Here is a 25,259-nt window from a genome sequence, read left to right as displayed (position 1 = left end):
GATTGTTAACACTGATGAAGTTTTCAAAACGGTGGCACTTGTGGGAATCCTGGCTTTCCGCCATCGCCTTTGCGCGGCGGTACCGGCCTCCAGCGTTTTTTCTCCTCTCTCCCTTGCTCCCGCCTCAGGCGGTGGAGAGGCGGCTGGGTGACTAATCACTGTCATTTAGCCACAGCTCTGCCCCGGCTCCCCAAGGGCCTTTGCCATTGGCGCCTTTTGGCGGGAATTTGGGACCCGCTTTGGGCGGCCGCGCACCCCGCGACCGTCCGAGCGGGGCCCAGAGAGAGAGATCCCTCCGAGACAGCGTAAGGTGCGTACGTTACTGTTTGTCCGTGCCGGCCTTTGCCGTTCGGACCAGTGCTTACTCGAGCTCGCCCGCACGTGTCCTCTGACCTGCAGCGGCTCGAGCCTGTCCAGCGGGGTCCAGCGACCTCTGACAGGCGTACCTTGCGTTGAATGCCCACTCTCTCTCACAACCGGCCCAACGGTCGACACGAGAGAGAGATCACAGCACTGCCGCGGGGACATTCTCCTGCAGGGGCGTGCTAGCGGCGCACATTACTCGAGTCGCTTCGTGCGCGCAGCGGAGCCTTGCTCCTCGCGCGCCCCCGGGACGGGGTGACGATTGAGTGTGTGTGTATCTGCTGAAGGACGACGCGAATAAACGTCTCCTTGGTGAACTTGGAGGCCTATTTCTTTGTGGCGAATCGCTCTCCTCCCAGCGGAGGTTGAGTGAGCTGCAGCGGTGTCCCAGTGTGTGTGTGGTGACGGCTGATCGGGGCCCTTGGCTCGTGCGAAGCTCGAACCTGCGGTGGGTGGTGGCCTGTGTCCACGTAGAAACCCACACACTCAAACGAGACAAAGTGATGGGAAAATCTAACCAATAAAGCTCCAGTTTCACCATGTGGTACAAAGCAGCCAATCGTGAGCCAGCTTCTGTTTTGTTTCTGGCACTTTTCTCTGCTTCGAGCAGGTTCCCCTGAGTGCCACATTGGCGCGAAAGAAAGCGAGCAAGCTGCACTGTCAAACAAGAGCAACCACATTATGGCAGCTGGACTTGAATTGAACAAGCATCCTCGTCAGTCCCAGCGCCGTGGCAGCATATTTATTGGCAATTTAAAAAAAAAAAAACACAGGCCTCCAGACCTTATAGGAAAAAACCACGTGAATCCAAATATTGAAAAATTGATATTTCCGCAGATTTTTGCCTTTAAAGACCCTCATCCCCTTTTGAGAGCACAAGAAAATGCCACTGAATGAAATTCTTGCATATAACAGCCAACAACACATGTAGAAATACAACACATGTAAAAATATTAAACCGAAGACTTCGAACGACCACCAGCAAGTGTGCTGTAGCTAGTCTTCTTTCAGCATTTGGTAAGGTGGACACACATGAACTAGCCAACTCTGCTACTCTGATGAAACTTCAACAGCGTGCTCACCTCTGCCGCCACCACCTCCTCCACCTCCGGATGAGCCGGGGTTGGGGCAATCCCTGCTCATGTGACCCTCCTCGCCACACTTGAAGCAGCCTGCAAAGAGACCAACATCGGCCCGTGTACATTGGCACACAACAAAGAAAACAGTGTACAGGCGCGACGCAGTAGCAGCGTTCCTGCAAACAGTTAAAAGTACTGCATTTTCAGATATTGGCACAAGCAGACCTTATAGGTTTATGGAGGTTTAACGTCCCAAAGGGACTGAGGCTACGAGGGATGCCGTACAGTACAGGGGCCTCTAGAATTTCGCCTCCATCGAAATTCAACTGCCGCAGCTGGGATCGAACCCGCGTTTTTCTGGTCAGCAGTCGGGCGCCATAACCACTGAGCCATCGCGGCGGCGTCAAGCCGACCTTATAGGTACACAAACTAAAACCTCATTGACGTATTCCACATTCATGTACCCCCTTTGCCATAAGTAACCGAGCAACAGGTTTTTGCTTCTCAAACATATAACGGAGCATTTACAGCAGCCCTAAAGACCGAACGGGGCCATAATGTAAGGGCAAGGTGTCACCTTTCTTTGCACAGAATCAGAGCTTAAGGGTGCACTGAAGAGGAATCTGAACTTGTTTTTTTGCCGCGGGAACTCGATCTACATGTTCCTAGCATTCTTAGAAACAGGTACTTATTGCCCTGTGTGGCCGATTTCCCTAATTAAATCGAATTAACGGCCGGCTCCCGCCCTTTCTTTTTTAATTCTGCCTCGTACGGTGGGCGGAGTCGACCAACACGTGGAGTGCCTTTCACCCAGTCCCGTGGCGGCTTGCCGCTCTGCCACCGGCGGAGTAATACGTAGTAGTCCGCAGTAGCAAATAGTCCGTGCGTATTTTTATTTCTGCGGGCTTATTTTGCGGCTATATTATCTGCGAATGAAACTATTTATTCATGCAAACCTAAAAAACAAAATAAAGCGAAAGCAAAGCCTCTACGGAGCTGGATGAAAGGAACTTCACGCGTTGGTCGACTCCGCCCATCGTACGAGGCAGAATTAAAAAAAAAGGGCGGGAGCCGGACGTTAATTCGTTTTAATTAGGGAAATCGGCCATACAGGGCAATAAGTTGCAGTTTCTAAGAATGCTAGGAACGTGTAGATCGAGTTCCCGCGGCAAAAAGACATGTTCAGAATCCTCTTCAGTGCACCTTTAAGGGCGGCCATGAGTGCTTCGCTACGCGGCTAAGAAACAAACCACCTGTGCCGGGTTACTTTTGGAAAAGACTGTACGTTCAATGTTACGAGCAGTAGGCACAAAGACGAACTGCAGATACAGCGACAGTCACCTGCTAGGTGGCTTGTTGCGGAAAGAAATGCTGTTCGACATCCTAATGAAGCAAAGTGGCCAAAAAATGCCTTCGTACCCTACGCTCCCGCCTCCACTCAGTGTCTGCAAGAGTGAAAAGAGAGCTCCAATCATCAACCAATGAAATGAAATCGGGCCCATACTGCTCATGTTTTCCGCCGTAAGTGCGAATGAGTCTTTTTGCAGGTACGCGCATCGTCAGAGTGAGAAGAGAGGCTGTCGGGGGTGAACTGCGGGATGAACTTCACATAGTGCCAACCCTTCCAGTCCTTTTCCAAAGCTTTGGAAGCCTGAACGCGATCGAAGTGGTGCTGCCTGCAAGCACAGATGCAGTCAGAGGCAGCGCGCCGCATTTGGCGCCGATTCTGAGCAAGATGGCCAGAGCTGCGAGCTGGCCTGCACCGACAATCGTGCCAGCCTCGCCAGTACTACCCCAGATCACCACTGATCGTAGTCTCACCTGCGTCTGCCTATGCACTGTTGTGAAAGCCCAGTGGCACCCATATTACATGCTGCAATGAGCACTTCGGCATGCTTTCTGAAGTTTTCCTCTCGTTCGTTTCTAGCAACCGTGCAACTGAGGCTGATAATACATGATGTTCCATGGACAAAATGTTAAGGGGGGATGAGGGGATCGAAGGAAACTTTTCTATTTTTCAACTTGGAGTGATAAAATTTGGCAGACTGGCTTAAAACAGTATGAAACAATCAGATATAAAGTTTCACAATGACAGCTTTAGTAGTTTCTCTTTTATCATTGTTCATATGTTGTCCCCATGTTGCTTGCTTATGGGAGGCCTAGCATGACAAAAAACGGGCCACAGCTCTGTAAATGCTTTTAATATTTACTAAGAAGTGTGGTGTAAATCAAGACTTAATTTTTTTTTAATTTCTCTGCTCTTTTTTATAAAGGACACAATATGCACCTTCTTTTATGTTTAGAATGTATCATGCTCAAATTACCATGTAATAAAAACATGTGAGCCTAAATGGTAAATCTGAGACTGTCTCGACGCAGACCACATTTCAGTGATCACAACAAAACAAACAAGGTAAAAATCCATGCACCCATTGCTGTGCTACGCTTTCCACGAGCAAGGTGTTCAGCTCAAAACAAACTTTCGAGAAAACAAGCCTGAAAGTCCTAAGCTAGCACACTGTCTATGTGTAGATGCCAACAAATATATTTATTTGGAGTGCTCAAAGTTTATTTTTGGGTGAAATATTTCAGTAGAACATAGAAACAGTGTTGGAGGTCCCAAAAAGTGTACTTTTCAAAAATCAACTTTTTTCACGATTTTTGTGATCTGATCCCCACATCCCCCCTTAAAAAAGAAACTGATTCCAAATAGCATGTGCCCTCGGACAATGAAACCTCGCGGGTTGTAAGAGGTAGCTTTAGGCAGGTGTTTCATTTTGTGTTGTTTTCGTTTATATGCTGAAACTGCAAATTGGTTTAATTATTCTATTGATTTGCACACTCAGTGCGGTTTCAGTCGTCCACAGGATGCATGGCAGCAGCGCGTCTTCTCCTAACGCTGCTCCTTGGAACCACGCAGATGGCGTACATGTAGTTGAAGCTATTTAAAAAAAAAAGACGAGTCTTATTCGCACAGCCAAACTTCAGGTTCTGTTCCCCAACCTCCAGGGAGCGCAGCATGTACGCAGGTCCCGTAGACCATCAGCTTGGACTTTTAAGCGCTTGATATAATAGCCGAGTCGAGTCTGAATCTTTCAGTATATGTCTAAGCTGAAAAACAATGCCAATTCACTAATTCAACCGAGAAATTTCCACACGTTCACAAATGAGTACATGAACATCCTCTGCCTTTGAAACGTATACGGGAAATACATATACAGTCGACGACCGATTTTTCGGACTCTCTAGGGACCGCGAAAACGACCGAAAAATCGGGCAGTCCGGAAAATCAAATTTTACCGAAAAAATCACGAACTTATTAACAGTACGCCAGAGAAAGCGGCCAATTGTATTGCACATATTCTAAAGCTCCTCATGACTATATTTCGTCACGCGACACACCGTATAAACGCGTATAAGGGCCGCACTTTTTTTTCCCAAATTCGAGGGCCAATTTTTGGGGTGTGGCCCGTACAAGCGATGTGCGAAAAAAAATTTTTGTAAGTAAAAACACACCAACCAGGGAATGAGCGACATTTATTCTACGTTCAATCGCTACCCAAGGAGTATTTCGACTCTTGAGCTGGTGCTATGGTCTGGTGCACGCTTATCCCAAAAGAAGCCGCGCAGCATGTCCGCTGTGAACGTGTAGCCGTTGTTCTGAAATTCAATCACATAGAGGAGCAGCTCTTCTTCCAGTTCGGGAAACTCGCACGGCTTGCCTCGGAAAGCGCGCTTTTTGCAGCTTGTGTTTCTCTTTTGGTTGTACCATCATCAGACGCACTTCTCGGGCACGTCGAATGTCCTGCCCGCCGCACGCTTGCCGTGTTCGAGCGCTAACTCCCAGCCGTGTAGCTTAAGGTGCTTGCCCATCGCGCTAAAAATGCAAAGCTCGGCGGCAGCACGCGAAAGCCACAATCACAACTATTACGGCGAACGCGCTAACACGCGCTACTGATGCCGATGTGAATAGCAGAAAATCGCGGCGGAGAAAAAAGTTGACGATGAAGATGATCACGGCCTCGGGCACCATCCATAGACGGCACTTGGAAGCTCCTGTGCGCGCTCGTGGCCTCCGTGAACAGCGCGGCGCCGGAGCAGATCGCGGCGGCCACGGCGCATCTGCTCCGGCGCCGCGCCCAAAGCGCGCTTCGATCGCGGAGGCCACGGCGTGCGCGTAGCCTTCGCGATCGTATTCGCGTTTCGTATTCGGGACGAAAGACTCGGCACAGATGAGTTCCGTGAACTCAGACTACAGTTCAAGTTCGTGCGGCAGAAGACATTCAAGAACAGTACGAATTCGAAAACACGCAAGTGCAACTTGCCGACTCGCGCAGAATTTCAGCATCGCAAGTTAAGAGGCTCCCTTTAAAGGGACAGTGAGGAGAGCTCTATTAATATTTTTTTTTATAGCAAAATCCGATAGTTCGGCATTTCATGGCTTTGTTGCCACTTGGCCGGCAGCGAAAGATGCATTTATTTCTAAGAAATTTGGATTCGAAGTTGAAAAGTTTTTCCTGCCGCTCTGATTCAAACTTGGGATTCTCCCATGACGACACAGGACTAAGTGACGTGAAACATGACGTCCACATGACGTAACACAGACTCCGTGGTTTCTGACGGCCAGCAGAGCGGCCTAGCAGCAGCCGAAAAGAAAGCTACCGCCGGCCGCACGTTGAAGGCATCTATCGGCTAGTGCGGCCGTCGCTACCGTCGCTTCGTTTACGTTTGCACCGCGTTTTGCCAGCGTTACGATGGATCCCGTTCTCGAAGTCGTCAACGAAGTTCTCGCAAAGAAATACCTTTAGCATACCGTGTACCTTGTTACCATCAGCGTAATACCGGGAGCCGCCTACAGCCGATGAGCAGGCACTGATTGGTCCCAATGCTGCAGGCGCGCGCGTAGCTGCTGGGTACGTGGCGCCATATGGCAACGTCAATAAGATTTGCACATGCATTGGCTGCGCCTCAGTGATTCATGGCTTCTCGTGTCCCAGTGTTACTAGAAGCATTGGTTCTAGCAACACTGTTTTGTCCTATGACATCATCATGCTTGTACTTGTGAGTTTGGCCTGTGGCAGCGATACCTGTATTTTGGTTCTTGCTCTTTTCTACGTTACAAAAGCTTTGTTGTCAGTATGAGTGGCGTTTTTGTAATCAGGAGCTAGAATTCTGTCGATAGAAGCCAACTTCAATTTCTCCTCAGTGTCCCTTTAAGCTTGAATTTTGTTTTGTTTGATCAAGTTTTCGATCACTCCTGCAGTTTGAATTAATGAGGTTCCACTGTACACATTATATGGCGGCTTGGGTACTGGCGGCGAGTGCGAGCGAGGTCCGAAAAACCGAGTGGTCAGTTGCGGTGCGTCCAAAATTTCAAGCGCTCTCACACATTGGCTCTATGGGCCATGTTGCGGTGCCGCGAAGAAGTCCGAATAATCAAGCATGTCTGAAAAATCAGGCGTCCGAATCTTCGGTCGTCAACTGTATCTAGGGAGCACTTGTCTTTATGCCGTTTGGCTTCTTAGGCTTTTGCAGCCCATCTTATCCGATTCAAATCCCTCCCGGAAAAATTTGCACTCCAGTGTTTAAACATCACCTGCATCCTTCTGAAAGAAGGAAACAAACAATTTGATGGATACTCACCACTGAAGTTCAGAATGGGGAAGGCAACAAGAAAAACTGAGGGGTTCTCAGTTGCAGTGGAGCTGAAAAGGAAGAAACAGAGAGATGCAAGTTTTAAATTCTTTTAAAAGTTTCAAATACAAGCCATTTCAATATTTATTGTATTTGGGGGGTCTTATAGAAAGAATTAAAGCACTCGGAATAAAAAAAATCTGAAAGAAAAAGCATCTACAACAAAAAATTACCGACGATTACGTTACTTCCTAATGCGAAATTTGAGCGCAGCAAATAAGCTGTTTCACCTTTTCGATAGATTGAGGCAAAGAAATCGAGCAACACATGTATGCGCTATCACAGAATTTTTTTTTTATTTTTCACACGTATTCCTTTAACAAAGACTCCACTAACAGTTCTTGACAGTCATGAAGGAAGCTTTGTGGTTGGAGAAATAGACTGATATATGTTCGACTTGGTACACCAATGCTTGATTCTCAAAGACGAGATCTATACAAGTGCCTCGCGAGGTTGTCCCAGCCGCGGGACGCGTTACGAGCGAGAGGAACGCGTTACGAGCGAGAGGAACGGGATGTTCTCCCGCATAAGTGTTAGGAAATTGCTGTTTGTCCTTATGTCAACATTAAAGTCCCCCACTACTAACATCGGCGTGGATCGATGGACGGTTAATGCGAGTTGCAGGAAGTGCACGACGTCTTTCGTGAGTGCGGTAGGGGCGAAGTAGGCAGCTACTACCAGCAAGCCGTTGGGCAACTTTGCGGCGCACAGTTCGCCAACTTCATGTGACGTGCCAAACATTTCGACTGGTATTGCAGAGAGACCTGTGCGCAAGTAGATAGCGACTCCCGCCGCTCTGTTGTGGTCTCTGCGAGCACCACAGCAGTATAGGAAATCTATGATTTCGAGAGGCTCTTCGGGATCCATCCAGGTTTCAGCAAAGCAAACTACAGAGGAATGGCGCAGAATGTGATCGTGGTGTACGTCCTTGGCATGTGTGGCAAGGGAGCGTACGTTAAGAATGTGGTTGTGAATGATGAATCAAGTGCTGCCAGCGAATGACGCGTCCATTGGCTGTCTGCGTGTGTTACTGATGTGTGGTTAACATGTTAAGCTTCGCCTGTAAGAGTGGAACGCAACAGCGTCTTGCAACGCTGCCAGGGAGTCCACAGAATGCCATCGCCAATTCGGCTGTACGGTAAATTTATTTTCTGAGGAAAGGAAATGTATCTCTCTCGCATATCTGGGTGGACACCTGCACCTCGCCGTAAGGGAAAGGGGGAAGATGGGAGTGAACGAAGACGCCGTATTAGCTAGACGCGCCTTTGTTCATTCCAAACCATTCAGCTGGCATTACGGAGTGGCTAGCGTGCTCGTATCGCACTCCGGAGACCCTGGTTCGATTCCCCAACTCGACCAATTTCGTTCTCGGTTTTATTGATTTATGCGGTCTAACTAGAAAGGTTAATTAGGCTATTTCATATTTATATTCTTGTATTTCTATCCATCGTGTTCTGTCATTAACCTGTCAATTGTTGGAACTGTCTAGGATGTTCGACACAACGTATATGAAACGAGCAACATCTTACCGAGTGCGGAAGTTCGTGGTGGTGGAGGGAACGCGGCTTCGTACTTATCTGTTTTTTTCAGCAGCGTCTCCTTCCGCGGACGCTGTTGTCGCTGTGGCGCGCGTCTTTCTTTTCTTTTCTTCTGACCTCTTCATCCTCCTCTATAAGAATTAGGATAATTGATTAATTAAGCAATTAACTAAACTCAGTCCAACTTAGTTGCAGCATCACTATACGATCCCTTTGATTGGTTGCATGGTTACTAGCCAATGTACAATTGGCCCCATTTGAAATTCGCGCACTGTGACGTCACGAGCATTTCGACCAATTGAAAAGCGTGACATTGGGGGCGGAGCTGGTTACGAGGCCGACGCCGACGCGAAACCCAGGAACGGACGCCAAAGAGCTGCGCTCTAAAATAAGTCAGGCGAGTTCACTAAGCTACTGTGCTGCTGAAGAGTCAATAAAAAGCAGTTATGCCAGCGAAAAGGCACCTTTTGAGACTACAAAGATCCCTTGTAGCAAAATTTCATGATAATTCCTAAGACTCAGAGATGAAAATGGCCCTAAATAATGTTTTATATGGACTCAAGTCGAAAAATGCAATTTCTTTGGAATGGTGGTGTTAAAAATTGCATATGTCAGGGACAGATATCCTTCCAAAGCTTTAATGACTGAAAGGAATGACCTATCCTTGACCTCTTTAGCTGCTTTCATTGTTAGTACTAGCAAAGAGACCTCAAATAATCGTGGCTCAACTTCATCTTCACGACTAAGATCGCTTGTAGGCACTTACACCGACAGGCTTTGCTCCTCTTCTGGCCTCCCCTGGACGTAAAGAGGACTGCGTGGGTGACGGCTCTATCATGGCTCAACTTCATCTTCACGACCAAGATCGCTTGTAGGCACTCACACAGACAGGCTTTGCGCCTCTTCTGGCCTCTCCTGGACGTAACGAGGACCGTGTGAGTGACAGCTGCAACAAATTTTAGAGCACAGGACCGTTAAATTTGCGGCACAACAGCGAGTGATGAACAAATGCACGAAATTCATGCTTCTAGAATGAAACTCTTCTCCTGTATATAAAGACAACCAAAAATGCTACAAAAAATTCTTTTGAGTCAACCCATATACTGTTTACTAGGGATCAGATTTTGAGCCCTCACAGATCGAGGGCGTGTGTAAACACAGAAACTAGAAATTTGGTGCGGGCTATGGCCCAATAGCACTTGTGGTAGGAAACTTAGGTAATATCTGGCAGCAGTAAGGCATGTTTGTAGCAATTCACTTTTAAGAAAAAAGCCTGGAAAGGCTCTCTGGTATAGCGTGGTTACAGTCATGTGAAAAAATGAAGTCCTTGCATGATTTTCGCCGGCGTACCCACGGCTCATCGTTTCGAGTAGCACATCAAACCCCTTCGAGGTCCTATTTTTGATCGCCCTCTACGTTTGACAGCATATTCTTATAGAACAGGTGTACGCCATGCACCCGCCAAAATGCATCTGCCGCTGTGCCCTGGAGGGGCGGGACACACTTCCCGGTCACGCAGAGCTAAACGCGACTGCCCCAACACTGAATGATGGGAAAGCACAGCAAAGCATGAGGAGAGGATCGGAAGTATTTTATGGCACAGTTGGTCAGGGGGAGGAATGTCAAAAGCAATTTACATGACGCTGCAAATGCGTTCTTTTTGTCCCCGTAATTCGAGCTGGTATCATTCTGGTATCAGCTGGTATCATTCGAGCGAGCATCATTGGAAACCAGGCTCCCTTCATTTTTTTTTTTTGCTGCTTGGAGGGTAACAAAATAGCAGAGAGCCAAAGCTACTCAAATGCTCCAAAGGTTGACTGTGGACAAGTCGGGACAAACCAGCTCTGAAAATATTGGCTAAACAAAACAACACTGATGAGCTCTAGCATTTTTCATTTCTTTCCCGCTTATATTTGCATCAAAATTCTATACAGATCACAGTCATGGGCTAGAATTTCTGGAAAGCAAAGCTTTGAAGAAACAAAAGTCCCCTTAACCCTTTTAGGCGCCATTTTTCATTTTATTGAAATCAATTATTTTTTTCATCTAAGTAAGCCTCAAGAAAGGGAGTTTGTTAGTTTTTGAGCGTGAAAGCCCAGCGGGTAAGTTCTTACAATGATGTGCAGAATTTTGTACAAAGCGACAGATTTGTTAGAAATAGCAACATCGAAATGTTCTCATGTGTCAGGTAAGCATCCCAGGAATCGTGGAATCATTTTGCGTTTCGAAGATGCACATTACACCCGAAATTGAGCAATAACAATCAATGTTTTCACTTGCAACAAAATCTGTCTGGACAAAAATGGTGGACAAAGTGCTACCAAGCTAACTTTTGAGTGAAATATTACTTACTGCGTTTGCTACGAGGCATAAAAAACCAACTTATTTGCGACAAGTAGGGTGCTTGACTGGAACAATGATATCACTGCTAGGTGCACCAGCCTCCCAGAGAAAGCTGTGAGTTAGCTGTACACATGATTGCGTACAAAGCGCCTGAAAGGGTTAAGCTTTTGACCGAAATGAATGGAAATCAGATACATGCGGTTCGGGCACCAAAAACGAGGCTGGTGCTGCGGCGGCTTTGGATGCCTGGCACGAAGAGTCTGGGTGGAATGAGGAGACCTCCAGCAGCGAAAGGGGAGGTCGCAGTCAATAAACTTGAAAACTACCCAAAGGACGGGACTCAAAAAGAGAAGCAGCACACAGGGCAAGCCCAGAATAACTGGCTTATTGCACCAGCGCCTTCGTCCCTCTTCAAAACAACGTGCAAGCGCCTCAAACACACAATCACCTCGTCATGCCGAGAAATTCCCTAAGTGGATGGAAGTCAAATCTTGCTATGTGCTTTTGTGTATGTCCCGTCCTTTGCACAGTTTTTGTGTTTACAGAATGTCATCCAACTAAGCCCCTATCACACTCTTCTGGAGGCTCCAGTGTTTGCTTGGAGCTATGGAGGAGCATGTGCAGGAATCCTAGCATGAGGCCGGCACACAGCAAGGAGGTAGAAGCAAATATTTTCCGAATGGTGGTTCCATAGGAGCTGGCCACATGTGTTTCATTCAAATCAGTACAGCGATAGCTGGAAGTTGGAAGTAGCTCTCGTGCATATGTCACTCTGTCCATGTCAAATTTCTGTGCTCCCGAAATGACGTTTTGAGTACTGATCCGCCTGATCATTTACCTTGCACTTGTTCTCAGAGAATTTTAAGAAAAAGCATGAAAATTAAACATTTTCCTGCCAAGGATAAATACAAGATATGTCAATAAATTACTGCTGCTCATGAACAATACCAGGGATGCTGAGAACAGCAACATAATGAAAGCAATGTGCTGCCATTTCACGTCTTGAACACTTTCGTACAAAAGTTTTCTTTATCCGGAGGGCAAATGCAGTGATTTTAAACTGACACATTTCTCATGGCCACACGCTGTGCCGGTCACCCTAATCAAATGTTTGCAGTTTAGTGCTTTCATCGGGCTGGCAATAAGACACTCCAATGTCAACTTTCTTTTTTCAGTTTTCAAAACTATGATGTCGACCCATATGATGGATGGACGAATTTGTTAACTAGTGCAATCATGATCAGCTTACCGTAGCCTGAGCTGTACATATCGCATCAGACATACGGGTTCTTGCTAATCAATTACCTGCTTATTTACATTGCTTGCTTTATGCATTCTGCTCAAATATAGACAAAGTGGGCCATTTATTGTTTCAAGACATAGCCTTAAGAGGGGCTGGTTGGAAACCTTTCTTTCGGGCCCACATTACCTCACATACACTCTGAAGAGGAGAAAAGAACACGAACTCGCACAAGTAGTTCTTAGCGATTTCTTGCATGTTTGCTCCATTTATCCAAACAAAAAGCAATGATTAAAAAAAATTAATTGACGATTTAACCCTGCTTGTAAATGCATTATATGTGCGAAAGCACCCCTAGCTACGAAAAACTCTGTGGCGAAATTTTGGTGAACATGTTAGATGTACATCTTATGACATCTTTACAATGTACAAAGACCTCGCATCTCCAAGGTATGTTTCCATATCCAACTGTGGTTGACAATGCTCAGGTTTGAACAGTACAAACACTGTTTTGTGATTGGTAAGGTAATTTGACAAGCAGGAAACACCTTCAACTAAGACACCTGTTCCGAAACACTAGATCTATGCATGTTTTCCAATCAATCACAACCATTTTTGGCGTTTTCTCATTTTCTTTTGACCGTTCTCTCCTGGCAACAAACAACGCAGTCACCTGCCACACCCTGAAACCCCCGACCACCCATTGCTCCCATAACTGCCGCCACCACTTCGCTGTGCACTTCGACCCCTCCCACTGCTAGATCAAACGAATGACCCTCTCTATAGTCTAAGCTCCCTAAACTCATGTGTAGATTTATGCCACCATCACCACCTCCGTTCAGGCTCCCGCCTTTCACTAAGCTCCTTCACTAGCATGGGGCCTGTGTAGGAATATCCACAGCCGGCGGTGAGAAAGTGCAAGTGGAGACAAAGCCGCTGCTCGTCGCCGTATGCTCTGAACGCGCACAATGACCTTGGCTGACCGGGTGAGTTGTCAGGGTTCTCTCCTTGCATCGCAATCGGTAGCAGCCACGCACTCCTGTCTGTTTGCCTCGCACTCTTCTCGGTAATACAATTTCATGTTGCAGAGCTGCGTTTTACTGGTGTTTTAATTACATCACGTAATCAGTATGGCAGTTACATCTACACATCTGCTTAACACATCTGCTTAAAGTGCTCGTGAGGCAAGCACAAAGCATGTGCGAAGCAAGTGCAGGAGCAGTCCGCTTCACATAGCATATGTCGCCAGTGATGTGACCCTCCTCTCGTCCTATAATCCATTTCATAAGTACCTTGCAGCAGTATACAAGGTAGAGACCACCTCAGCAAATCAGGAGGAGACGTTAAATGCATCCCTCTGTTCATCGCCGTCTGCATATCTGCTCGCTGCGTACGCAGATATGGAAGTGTATGCATGCTTACGTATGCTAAACAAAAGCATCTTGCAAAACTTTGCGCCCTTTGTCGCATTCCCACAATTAGTTCAGCGTGTTCACAGACGCAAAGATAAGCTCAGTCTTGTGGTGCCATCTTGTTAGAAGAGAAACACTTTTTCCCACAAACCAACGCTTCTCTTTAGGCCTAGAAGCAGTGGGATCGTCTCTCTAAATAAAAAATAAACCAAGTTTATAGCTCTTACGTTTTGTTACAGTTGAGATTAGACGAAGCGAAATCCCAGTGTCCCAATTACGGCAATTGAGAGTACGGAAAGTGGCAGTAACAACGATGAATTTAGTTCCAAGCGAGAGGTCCTGCCTCGAAGGGCACCGGCATTTTGGAAACAATATTTTAGCGTATGCAAGAGCCATGCATGCTAAATTCGGCAAATGCCGCAAGTAATGTGAGCGTACGTTCAGGCTCGATTCCAAATAGCGTTTGGCGTATGCGCACTCCACACTATCCCGTATGTGCTCATATGTTGATTTTATGCAGGAACTACATTTGGCAGTGTCAGAACATCACCTGTGCATTCACTGCAGCTTTGGTAGTGCTGCAAAGAAGTACTGACATGGAGTGCAGTGCGCACCACCGACCCCCGAACCAGCTGCTTTGCTGCGCCACGTGACCTTCTCTGCCTCCTCCAATCAACGCGCGTGCGTCTCCTTCCCGCTCCACTCCTCCCCTCTACTCCTCTCCTGCCCCGCTCCTGTTCCTCACCAGGTCTTATCCTGACATGCACGCCTGTATCGCAAGTGACCCATTTGTGCTATCACACTAAAATACTATAAAACGACAGTGGGAAAACTGAGCCATACCATAAAGTGCTGCAGGGAGAAAGTGCAATAAACAGACTTTCTGGGTCTTTGTAGGACAACATTCGGATGCTGTATGAAACGCCGCTGGCCAAGGCTACTTTGTTTTTGTGGAAGGAACGCACACGAGCAGGAACTTTTCAAAGGCACACTCGTCAGGCGGGGTAGCTAAGGGGCAAGATACTGTCTCAAGTGCACTGAAGGACATATCAATAAAAATGGACCACCCAATTCCTGTTCACCTTCAGCAGAAGGACAAAAGGAGCATGCAGGAGCCGTGTCAGCTGTGGAGATGAAGGGCACATGAGCCGTGACTTTCTCCACCCGGACTCCTGAGCTGGCAGAGCAGAGCTCTTGAGTGACGAGGCCTAGCAACCGCGGGGCCATTTGAACAAGACAGTCACATTGGACTGCACCAATTAGCCCCTCCCAAGAATAGAATAGCAAGTTCATGGAGGCACCATTCGTGCCACAACCACTGCCAACAGAAGAGGACACCCTCTTCTCTACGGTCAACTTTACCATGTGCAGTACCACTGCAGTGCAAGCGCTGCCCAGTGTACAGCATTCTCCAATCCAACGTTGAGACAAGCCACCGGGGTTCTCCTGGGAAGCTGGGACTTCATGGCGTGTGCACAGACTGGTTCTCGGAAGACGCCCGCGTTCATGCCTCCAACTCTGCGCAAAGAAAAGCGATAGCGTTTTGAAAAACCTTTTGTGCCAACTGGTGCACATTCTCCGGACAGCCATTCTGTCTGGTTAACAAAAAAATAGCACAGTATAAATCAAAGCGAATGATATACAGCAGCTGTGCTGGAAAATGTCTTAGTAAAAGTTTCCCCATTGCTAAGTCCTAAGCCACTGCATGCACTCTGGTCGTGGTAGTTTTGATACCTAGATAATGAAGCTGCCCCTGCTCCTCCCCTTTACCACCTCCCTACAGCCAACATGTTTCTGTAAGCAATCAAATTTTGTCCCTGATTCAGTTATGTCATAGGATTGACGCTTGCCTCTTCCATTCGACTGGCTGATGACAAAAAAGGTGAAGATGACAGTGCTATTTTTGGAAAAATGTAAGCATAAGAAAGCTATATTTGGGTGCGGAGCACAGCTTGTATTCCAGGTTCAGGTCGTCACACACAGGACAGCTCAGAGTGGTGTTGATCAATGAAAGGTTAATCGTTTAATTGTATTATGGCTCAAATACAATTGATTACAAAGCATAACAAAAACCAACCACAAGCCGCCGATGAGACCCAAACCCTCAAGCTCCAATTTTCGAGGCTGTTGCTCAGCAAATTTATCTCCACTCTGCTGCTTTCGGGGTTGTTTATGTGTAGTGCATGGTGTGTTGTGTAACCGAGTCCTGAGTGCCAGCGCCACCCTTGTCCATAGCGGTGGAAGTAGTAGGTGCTGCATTACCGTGAGTGCCATGTGAAACGTGATCGAACCGTGAGGACGAGAGCCCTCTCATGCTACCTATGGCAACAAGACCGCCAAAGGCTACCTACTGCATAAAAAAAAAAAGATAACATCCCCTATGCCCCTTGGTTTCGGTCTCTGTTGGCTTCCTCCATGTATGTCATAACGAGTACCTTTTCTTTTTACTTGTCCGCTCAATCGCTCAACCGTATACCTCACGAGTGGAGAAAGGACCGGCTATCCAAACACATGGCACAGACCCAAGCAACTTAGTCTTTGCACGCAGAGTACAGCATGAATGCCAAGGGAATGTAGGGGCCAGATCCTCTGTGTAGTCAGCATAACATAAGGGACTAGGCATACACATGCAATGATCAAAAGCAATAGCGCCAGCTGGGCAGCAGAAAAACGCCATCATGTTACGAAGCACACTGAGTGACTGGAGATTATTCCTGTATACATGTGCACTTAATAGCCGTTGCTCACAGTGCTATCGCACTTAAAAACACAAAGAAAAACACAAGCACTACACAGTCGCCTCTGACTCATTTCAGACGCACTAAGTATACCAACATCAGCGTCATTTCGCATCAGCATTTGCCAGTCGCTGCGAACAATGAAGGGCCAGTGGGAAGGAAACTGGCTTACTATTATCTCATTGCATGTCTCAACAGGGTTTAGAAGCACTTGCATGGCTACACAGAGCACGTCTAAAAAGTCGCAGCCTTGACATTAGAGCTTGGTTTATGTATTGCCTTTTTGGTACAGAAAAAAAACGACTCACTGGCTATCTCATATGTTCATGCGAAAGCTTCATGCCAGGCAAATCAATATGTTTGGCAGATGTGCACAAAGTTGAGGTTGAGTGAAAATCTTTATGGCTCAACTCCGAGCTGACAGCCACAAGGGGATATTGCTTATGCCTTTGCGTGACGTTTTAATGGGCATTACAATGACAGCTTTGCAAGGCATACGTCAGAGTGAAGACTCGAAACAAGAGGTCACTGCACTAAAGCGGAATGACATCGACTGCGGCGTTTCAAAGCCAGTGCTGTCTGTCCTGGAATCACACAGACACGAAGGACAGTGAGCAGCGTCCAGTTCACAAGTGCTTTCATGTAAAGTACGACCACTCGATTCCGGATACCCCCGCGTTTTAACACTAGCGAGGAATCCGTCACGCACATATAGCTTGCTCCATTTCAAGCAAGTATATGCAGCCACTGCGCATTGAAAGGGACTGTTTACCTTCTCAGAATGCTTGGGGACCACATCACCACAGCACAGGCATTCGTGCCGCCACTGACAGCGGCTTGCGTCCTGTGCTGACGTTGCCTGTCTAATGAACGGACGAAGACCTCAGATTTGTGCTCTGTTTCTGCACACCTCTTTACTGCCTTCTTTGCTGAAGTGAGACTCGTGTTAATTGCGCACAAATATGTGCGGTGGATGCCGCCGTTTCACGGCTTCCCGCACCAACATTCAGCGGTGAATGACGCCAAATGGAGTGTTGCTAACAAACGCCGAAATGTGATTGCGCAGCTGCAGGCTTACTGTGGATCAGAGGACTGAGTGCATTTGCACCCAAGAGGAATTTCTATATCGTTTCGTGGCACCCCAGTCAGGCTTGAGTCAAACTCTTCAAAACTACAATGACAGCTTCACAATTCACGACACAGGGCTATGCATTAATTTACACCATCTGAGGTTCTTAAACGTATACTGACATCGCATAGCACATGGGCGCCTTATGAGTTTTGCCTCAATCGAAGTGTTCCTGCCGCAGTGGGGATGGAATCCAAGTCATCTGACTCAGGACTCAGTAGCCGAACACCTAGCCACTGGGCAACGGCGGTGACTGAACACTATGATGACAAGCACTTATGTACAGGGCTTGCAAGGTTATTATAAAGAGAGGCATAAATAATGCGCATGTGTGCCTGCAGTCGTGGCTGAGAGGTTAGGGTGATGGACGAGTAATGGACTGGAGTATCTCTGCACAGGTTAGAGTCCTGCCGACTGAGTGGAAGATCTCTGCACAGGTTAGAGTCCTGCCGACTGAGTGGAAGATCTCTATTTCCAGCAATTTAGAACATTTCTCATTTATTAGGTCAACGATAGTACCTACAGCCCACGCACACTGGATGGAAGCATTCTGCGGGATTTTATGCTGCCTGTTTGCGATTAACTGAAACGAACACAAGAGCAACGATAACTTGTTGCATTGCAGCGTCATCTGTTGCAATCAGCATGAACAATTCACGCCAAAAAACCAGTGAGTTGAATTCAGTGAGTTGAATTAATGTAAAAACTAATGAATTGTTTAACGTAATAAAATTTAGAGCAGAATTTTCCCTCTTGCATTCTGTTAGAGGCGAGATGGCAAAGCGAAAACCCACTGCAGCATTCATAACCAGGAAACGTTGTGAAAAATACAGTATGAACCAATGTTTATAGATATATCTAAGCATTGGTATGAACGACGAATTCACTTTGAAGCGAGGTCACGAGGTGTCGCCGCTGAAAAGCGCTTTGTCCCCAACATCAAGGTTGGCGGCAGTAGAGTAGCGCCACGTTGCTCCCTTGGTGAGGAGAGGTTAAACTTGGTGGTGAGCAAGGCGACTAAGCCTCCACAGAACGAAAGTGAAAATTGCTCAGGCAATTGGAAACAGAGTAACTGCCTCACTTCTCAGTAGACACCTCAACCGTGCCGTGAGGGAAGGAATGAAGGAGGGAGCGAAAGAAAGAAGACATGCCATAGTGAAGGGCTCAGGATTCATTTCGAGCACCTGGGTTTCCTCAAAGTGCACTACATTGCACAGCACACAAGCGTGTTTTGCATTCCATCTAAAACTAAACAAGGCTGCCACAGCCGCTGCTGAACCTGCGTCTTCGGGCTCAGCAGCTGAGCATGCTAACGATTGAGTCACGAAGGCGGATCTCCTCTAGACCTGCATTTGCCATTAGCCGTTTAGATGCCTTTGTGGAAAGCTGAAGCTCACTGTTGTGTTGCAGAGGTCAACACTACTTGCAATGACACAAGAGGCCGAGAGCTGCCCACGAAACTGTACACTTTCCCAGGAAATCTGATGCTTTGCAATCCATAGATCGCAGCAGACCGCAATTCTAAGTGTCACCTTTGCAGACAAATCAGCTGTTCTTACATATACGGTAACCAGATTTATAAATCACACTGATTATCTGCGAAGCCTGTACGAAGGCAGGCTTAGATGACTGGTAGGAATAGAAACGGGCGTAGAAGTGATAGCGGAGATTTTATTATTTCTTTTCGTGTGAGCAAAGTTAAAGGGACACTGAGGAGAACTTGAAGTTGGCTTGTATCGACAGAATACCAGCTCCTGATTACAAAAACGCTACTCATACTGACAACAAAGCTCTTTTAACGTAGAAAAGAGCAAGAACCAAAATACAGGTATCGCCGCCATAGGCCAAACTCGCAAGTACAAGCGTGGTGACGTCATAGGACAAAGCAGTGTTGCTAGAACAAATGGTTCTAGCAACTCTAGGACCCGAGAAGCCACAAATCCCTGAGGCGCAGCCAATGCATGCGCAAATGTCCTTGACATCGCCAGATGGCGCCACGTGCCCGCCAGCTACGCGCGCTCCTGAAGCATCGGGACCAATCAGCGCCTGTTTTCCGGCGGTAGGCGGGCTCCCGGTATTCCGCTAGCGGTAACAAGGTACACGGTATGCTAAAGGTGTCTATTTGCGAGAACTTCGTTGACGACTTCGAGAACGAGATCCATCGTAACGCTGGCAAAACGCCAGTGCAAACGTAATCGAAGCGACTGTGGCGACGGCCGCAATAGCCGATAGATGCCTTCAACGTGCGGCCGGCGGTAGCTTCATTTTCGGCTGCTGCTAGGCCGCACTGCTGGCCGCCAGAAATCACGGAGTCTGCGGTACGTCATGCACACGTCATGTATCGCGTCACTTAGTCCTGTGTCGTCATAGGAGAATCCCAAGTTTGAATCAGAGCGGTGGGAAATACTTTTTCATCTTCGAATCCAAATTTCTTAGAAATAAATGCATCTTTCGCTGCCGGCCAAGTGGCAACAAAGCCATGACATACCGAACTATCAGATTTTACTATAAAAAAATATTAATAGTGCTCTCCTCAGTGTCCCTTTAAAATACTGTTTTTTTTTTCTGTTGCTACAGACTCTCGAATAAATGGGACAGAGTTGAAGAGTTAGCTCTCTCGGCATGGTTGGTCCGATATCATAGAAGCGCCATTAGAGACTCCTGGTTCTTAGTGTGAAAAGTGTCCGCAGTAAGCCAAGTCATATCCTCGATTTGTCCCGACAGTGGAATATGTAGAGTCATGGATGGGATTGTGAAAAACATTTCTGCGTGATCAGGCAAAGGAGCTCAATCAAAACTGCAAATCCAAGAAGTAACATGCGTGCTTCATCCGCTGGAACAAATACAACTTACTGCCACAGTAAGACAACGCTGGAATTATTTCTCTCTGAATTCACATCCCGCCCGCATTTTAAGAGCTCTGGCTGCACCCTATGCTCCCCATGTATTTAGAGCAAATATTTTAGACCCGTTTTCTCAGCAACTACTACCCATAGGCGAGTGAACTAATTGTGTTGTTATTTAACTGAACTAGAATTATTTGTTTGTAGTGAATATTCAGTTTCCCGATTTTTTTCCGGACAAATTAAATTTTTACTTCTGTGCATAAAATACCGTATTTTCCGGTGTACAAGACGCACCCTTGTATAAGACGCACCCGCCATATATGCAGGCTGTCATTGAAAAAATTGGTATATAAGACGCACCCGTGTATAAGACGCATCCCAATTTACCCAGTTAGGCAAGTGAGGCTTAATTAAACATGCTTATGCGACCATCGCAAAATTCGCCGTATGTGTGAGAAGTTCTTAAGCAACGCTATGTGATCGAAAAAGGCAACACTCACACCATACCCGCCCACGTTTTAGCACAAAAGAAAAAAAGCGAAAGAACGCTCGTTATGTCCATAACAATTTATTTTTACATAAAACCTTCAAAGTCTTCATCTTCGGATGCGCTATCGAAAAGGCAACGCGGCTGAAGCATTCTCTTCGCACTACGTACTTGCAAAGGGTGACTAAAAAAAAAAAAACATCGGCTTCTCTTGGCCTGTCTTGACAATGGCAAGAAACGCGACTGTCGCCATCTTTTGGCATTTCACATTACCTTTGCTTGGGGCTTCCGAAACGGCCGCGTGTTTAAGATCCCGGAAGTAGTCAACCCCGCCGTTTCATGATAAAGTTCACCTAAAAAAGTTGCGCACGGTGGTCCCCGTAGAAGTATTAACCATGTTACAACCGCGTTATTGGTAGTAATATTTTTTCGGTGAAAAAAGCTTGAACATGAACCTGAGTAATTTCTGAACTCACAAAAAAAACACGAAAAATTCGCATACAAGACGCACCCTTGTATAGGACGCACCAGCAAGATTTCTGAAAAAAACTCGCGTGTTATACACCGGAAAATACGATATGACCTACTATACAGACACACACCATTGCAAAAGAATGTCAACCTAATATCCTTTCTTTTTCTAATAATGATTTGGTTGGTTTGGTTTATTGGAGCTTAACGTCCCAAAGTGACTAAGGCTATGAGAGACGCCGTAGTGAAGGGCTCTGGAAATTGCGACCACCTGGGATCTTTAACGTGCACTGACATCGCTCGGTACACGGGCCTCTAGCTGCATCGAAATTCGACTGCAGCAGCCGGGATCGAACCCGCGTCTTCTGGGCCAGCAGCCGATCACCACAAGCACTGAGCCACTGCAGTGGCTGGGACTTCGAAGTGTGTGTGTGTGTGTGTGTGTGTGTGGTGTGTGTGTGCGTGCGCGCATCCAGGTGCCATGTCATAAGGTGCTGTTCTGAGAACTGTTCGGAAAATGTTGAGACTTCCATGTGCTTTCGTATGCGTGCATTCAGTTTTGAATTTCATGTGTGATTTTATTGGTCAGACAAGGGAAAGGAAATGAGGGTCTCGATGTGGCATACAATAGTGAACAAAAAGATATATTTTCAATTTTTTGCACAAATCCAAAATATCACGGATATAAAATACCTGGTTGCTGTTTTTTGGTATGTTATGCAATAATGCCCTCTTTCTCTGCCAGTTGTTGTTGGGGGCATAGCTTTTGTCTTCAGTTCGTATTTCATTTTTGTCTGTTCATGGACGCTTCTCATTGCAGTTGTTTACTGTTTTTTCTAAATTACTATTAACTTCCTGTCAGTTTCAAGTCTAACAGTTGGCGATTATATATATTACTGCATATTTTTATTAGCAGTGGGTGGAATGTGAAGTTAACGTCATCAAGAATACTCAAATGGTCATTATCCGCTGTCTCGACTATGGGATGAAACACCAACAGTTTTCTCAAGATTTAAGAGCAGCGCGGTCCATGCCTTTACAAGTTTTCCAAGAGATATATGCTCATGCTCAAAGGTGGCTTGGTTTTCCGATCTTCTCAGGAGACAAGCCAGAATAAGCAGAAAAGTTATCAAGGAAGACATAATTCGCACTAGCCTAAAAAAACGCGAGGTGGTCTGTTAGCGACATTTTCGAAGATTTGGCCCTGGTATCAAGCTTTACATTGGCTCTGAGAACTGTGAAACATCAAGCACATTGTTCTGAACTAAACGACCGGAGCCCAGCTCAAAACCAGCACATCTGCAAAAAGAATTGTGTTTCCACAATGATGTAAGTAAAGGAACACCTGGTGCGGATAGGTGACGAAAGCAAACGAGTTGTTTCATTAGACGAATCGAAGTTCATGGCATGCAGGAATGGCGGGATTTGTTGAATATGTCGCACGAAGCGCAATTTATACAGAACTCGTTATTAACTTCACACGTTAGAAGACACAGGCAGGAACATAAGCAGCAAGGGGCTCGTGACGGTTTGTCTCCTTGACAGAAGTCAAGGTGCTATGGGCGAAGAGGTTTACCAGGGCATTTTTGAAAAGGTTATGCTTTCATGTGCACACAAGAATCTTGGTTTTCGATATGTGTTTCAACAGAATTATGATCCGAAGAACTCTTCATGAATACGAAAAATTGAATGAATAAGAGGACGGCGGCCTTATGAAGTGGTCAAGCCCGTTTGTTGAGGCCATTTCAATTGAACATCTTTGTATAAGCATCGTTCATTGTGTGAGGGACAAATAATTAACCATCACTGCACAGAAAGTCGACCAGCTGTTGCAAAGGTGAGAAACAGACTAGACATTCACTGACAGCTTTCTGGACTCCATGCTTCGGTGGTGCCAAACAATGATCGGCTGTAAAGGCTCGCATGTGAAGTACAACGTATTAGATTATGCAAAGGCATTCTTGAAATTGCTGCCTCATCTTGTAATAAAAAAAATTTAGCCAATGCCTTCACGCTGCGCACGATGGAGTTCCTCAACAAATTTACTGTGGGAACAAATTGTGCCTTAATATGATGATAAATACCGTTTCCTATAGTAGGGTCCCTAAAAATACTTGCTAGTCTGCCATCCGCGCAGAGCTCCCTACGGAACCAGTTGGATGCGCCTCGCATGAATGCGCAGGGGGCGCTGCACGCATTCCAAACGCTGCACCTGCAGCGGCCGTCGTGCCTGCCGTGGCTACGGAAGTGTTGCGCGCTTCTTCTTGGACGTGAGCACGGAATACTGTTTTTATGCGAAGCATACTACTTTAGCTACCACTTCAGCCCTTCACCGTGGTTATGCGCCTCCAAATCACGTGATACATGACGTCACACCACGTGACACGATGACGTCACGACAGTAGAGAAACGGGGGCCCACCTGGCGCCGTCGCTGTGGTTGTGCGCCTCCAAATCACGTGATACATGACGTCACACCACGTGACACGATGACGTCACGACAGTGGAGAAACGGGGGCCCACCTCACGCCGTCGCTGTGGTTGTGCGCCTCCAAATCACGTGATACATGACGTCACACCACGTGACACGATGACGTCACGACAGTGGAGAAACGGGGGCCCACCTCGCGCCGTCGCTGTGGTTGTGCGCCTCCAAATCACGTGACACGATGATGCCACATCACGTGACTTGTTGACGTCACGGCAGTGGAGAAACGGGGGCCCACCTCGCGCCGTCGCTGTGGTTGTGCGCCTCCAAATCACGTGACACGATGATGCCACACCACGTGACTTGTTGACGTCACGGCAGTGGAGAAACGGGGGCCCACCTCGCGCCGTCGCTGTGGTTGTGCGCCTCCAAATTACGCGACACGATGATGCTTCGCATTCTCCAGGCTTAACCAAGTTAAGCCTCAGCCATTTTTTTTTTCCAATACTGGCGTTTAGCGGCAAACTTGAGCCAAGACAGGCTTGAAAGCCTATTTAGCATGGTTTGGTAGTCGTCAAGAGCTATGACGAATGCCGCACCGTATTTGGTTGCTGCATATGCACTCGCATTTTGCAATCTTGCGAACCCACCACCATCGGGAAACTGCACCAGATGTGGTCACTTCATTAGTTTTGGTGCCTAAGAAACAGCCATGCAGATAGAATATGTTGGCTATTCTCGACAGCCTTATTGATAGAACAGCGATCAATGATGCGGAAACTGTATTGGTCTCTTGAGCTCCCATATACATCTCATCACGGCGCATGTATGACAGGAAAAGGTCACGAGATGTTAATTTATCATATCTTGGGCTACATAGCTAGAAAAGCACTGAAAAAAGCCAGTGCGTAGACTGCGTGTCAGCCTTGACGACTGAAAAAACTTTCACTGCAAAATTTCATAATGGTGGCTTGCTGTATCCCTCTGGCCCCTTGAAGAAAATTATCACCGTCCTTGAAGACAGCTTCATACTGCTTATTTTAGCCTCAATAAGTTGCTCGAGAAGAGCATTGTTGACTTCACTGATTTTTAACATATGTACGTTTTCCGTCCAGCCAGCGTGAAACATGTACATGAAATTGCTAATGGCATAATCAAATTCTACATTCTGGTTCATCTGCGCTTCTACATGAAATCAATCAATGTTGAGAGGGCTGCCAAGAAGAAGCAGCTGAATGATGCCAGTAAGTAGTGCAAACAAAAATGTGAGCAGCCTGACTGAGTGCAAATTTGATGGAAACAAATGTGTTTAACAAAGGTTTTTATATGGTGTCATTCATTAGTGATTCTTAGGTATATTTTTTCTGACTGTATGTGTGATCTACATTGCATGTGCTAAAGCTATTTTACCAAGCATAGAATTGAAAGAAACTTAGAATGCATGCTTGTGTTCATTACTTCGGTAACTCGGTTCCTTAAAAGGAATGCATGC

The 25,259-nt window shown here is 46.6% G+C and overlaps 1 protein-coding gene across 6 annotated transcripts in view; it reads right to left on the bottom strand.

Annotated features, from left to right (window-relative positions):
• LOC149355467 (uncharacterized) overlaps window positions 1-25,259 on the bottom strand; it is a 109,556-nt gene that overhangs the window by 76,168 nt on the left and 8,129 nt on the right. For 2 of the 6 annotated variants that reach the window (XM_089583803.1, XM_089583809.1), the window contains exons 3-7: window positions 15,032-15,187; window positions 9,441-9,620; window positions 8,666-8,805; window positions 7,086-7,147; window positions 1,446-1,535 (exon numbers count right to left, since the gene is read on the bottom strand). In XM_089583803.1, coding sequence (XP_089439929.1) covers window positions 1,446-1,506 — 61 coding nt within the window. In that variant the 5' untranslated portion in view covers window positions 1,507-1,535; window positions 7,086-7,147; window positions 8,666-8,805; window positions 9,441-9,620; window positions 15,032-15,187. The remainder of the gene's footprint in view (window positions 1-1,445; window positions 1,536-7,085; window positions 7,148-8,665; window positions 8,806-9,440; window positions 9,621-15,031; window positions 15,188-25,259) is intronic. The other 4 variants (XM_089583808.1, XM_089583804.1, XM_089583807.1 and 1 more) reach the window with 4 other exon arrangements.

The sequence above is a fragment of the Amblyomma mixtum genome, chromosome 3 (genome assembly GCF_055824585.1).
Source record: "Amblyomma mixtum isolate Tamu chromosome 3, ASM5582458v1, whole genome shotgun sequence".
Classification (NCBI taxonomy): Eukaryota; Metazoa; Arthropoda; class Arachnida; order Ixodida; family Ixodidae; genus Amblyomma; species Amblyomma mixtum.
The sequence above is the reverse complement of the archived record's forward strand: the minus strand, read 5'-3'. Positions and strand labels throughout refer to the sequence as shown.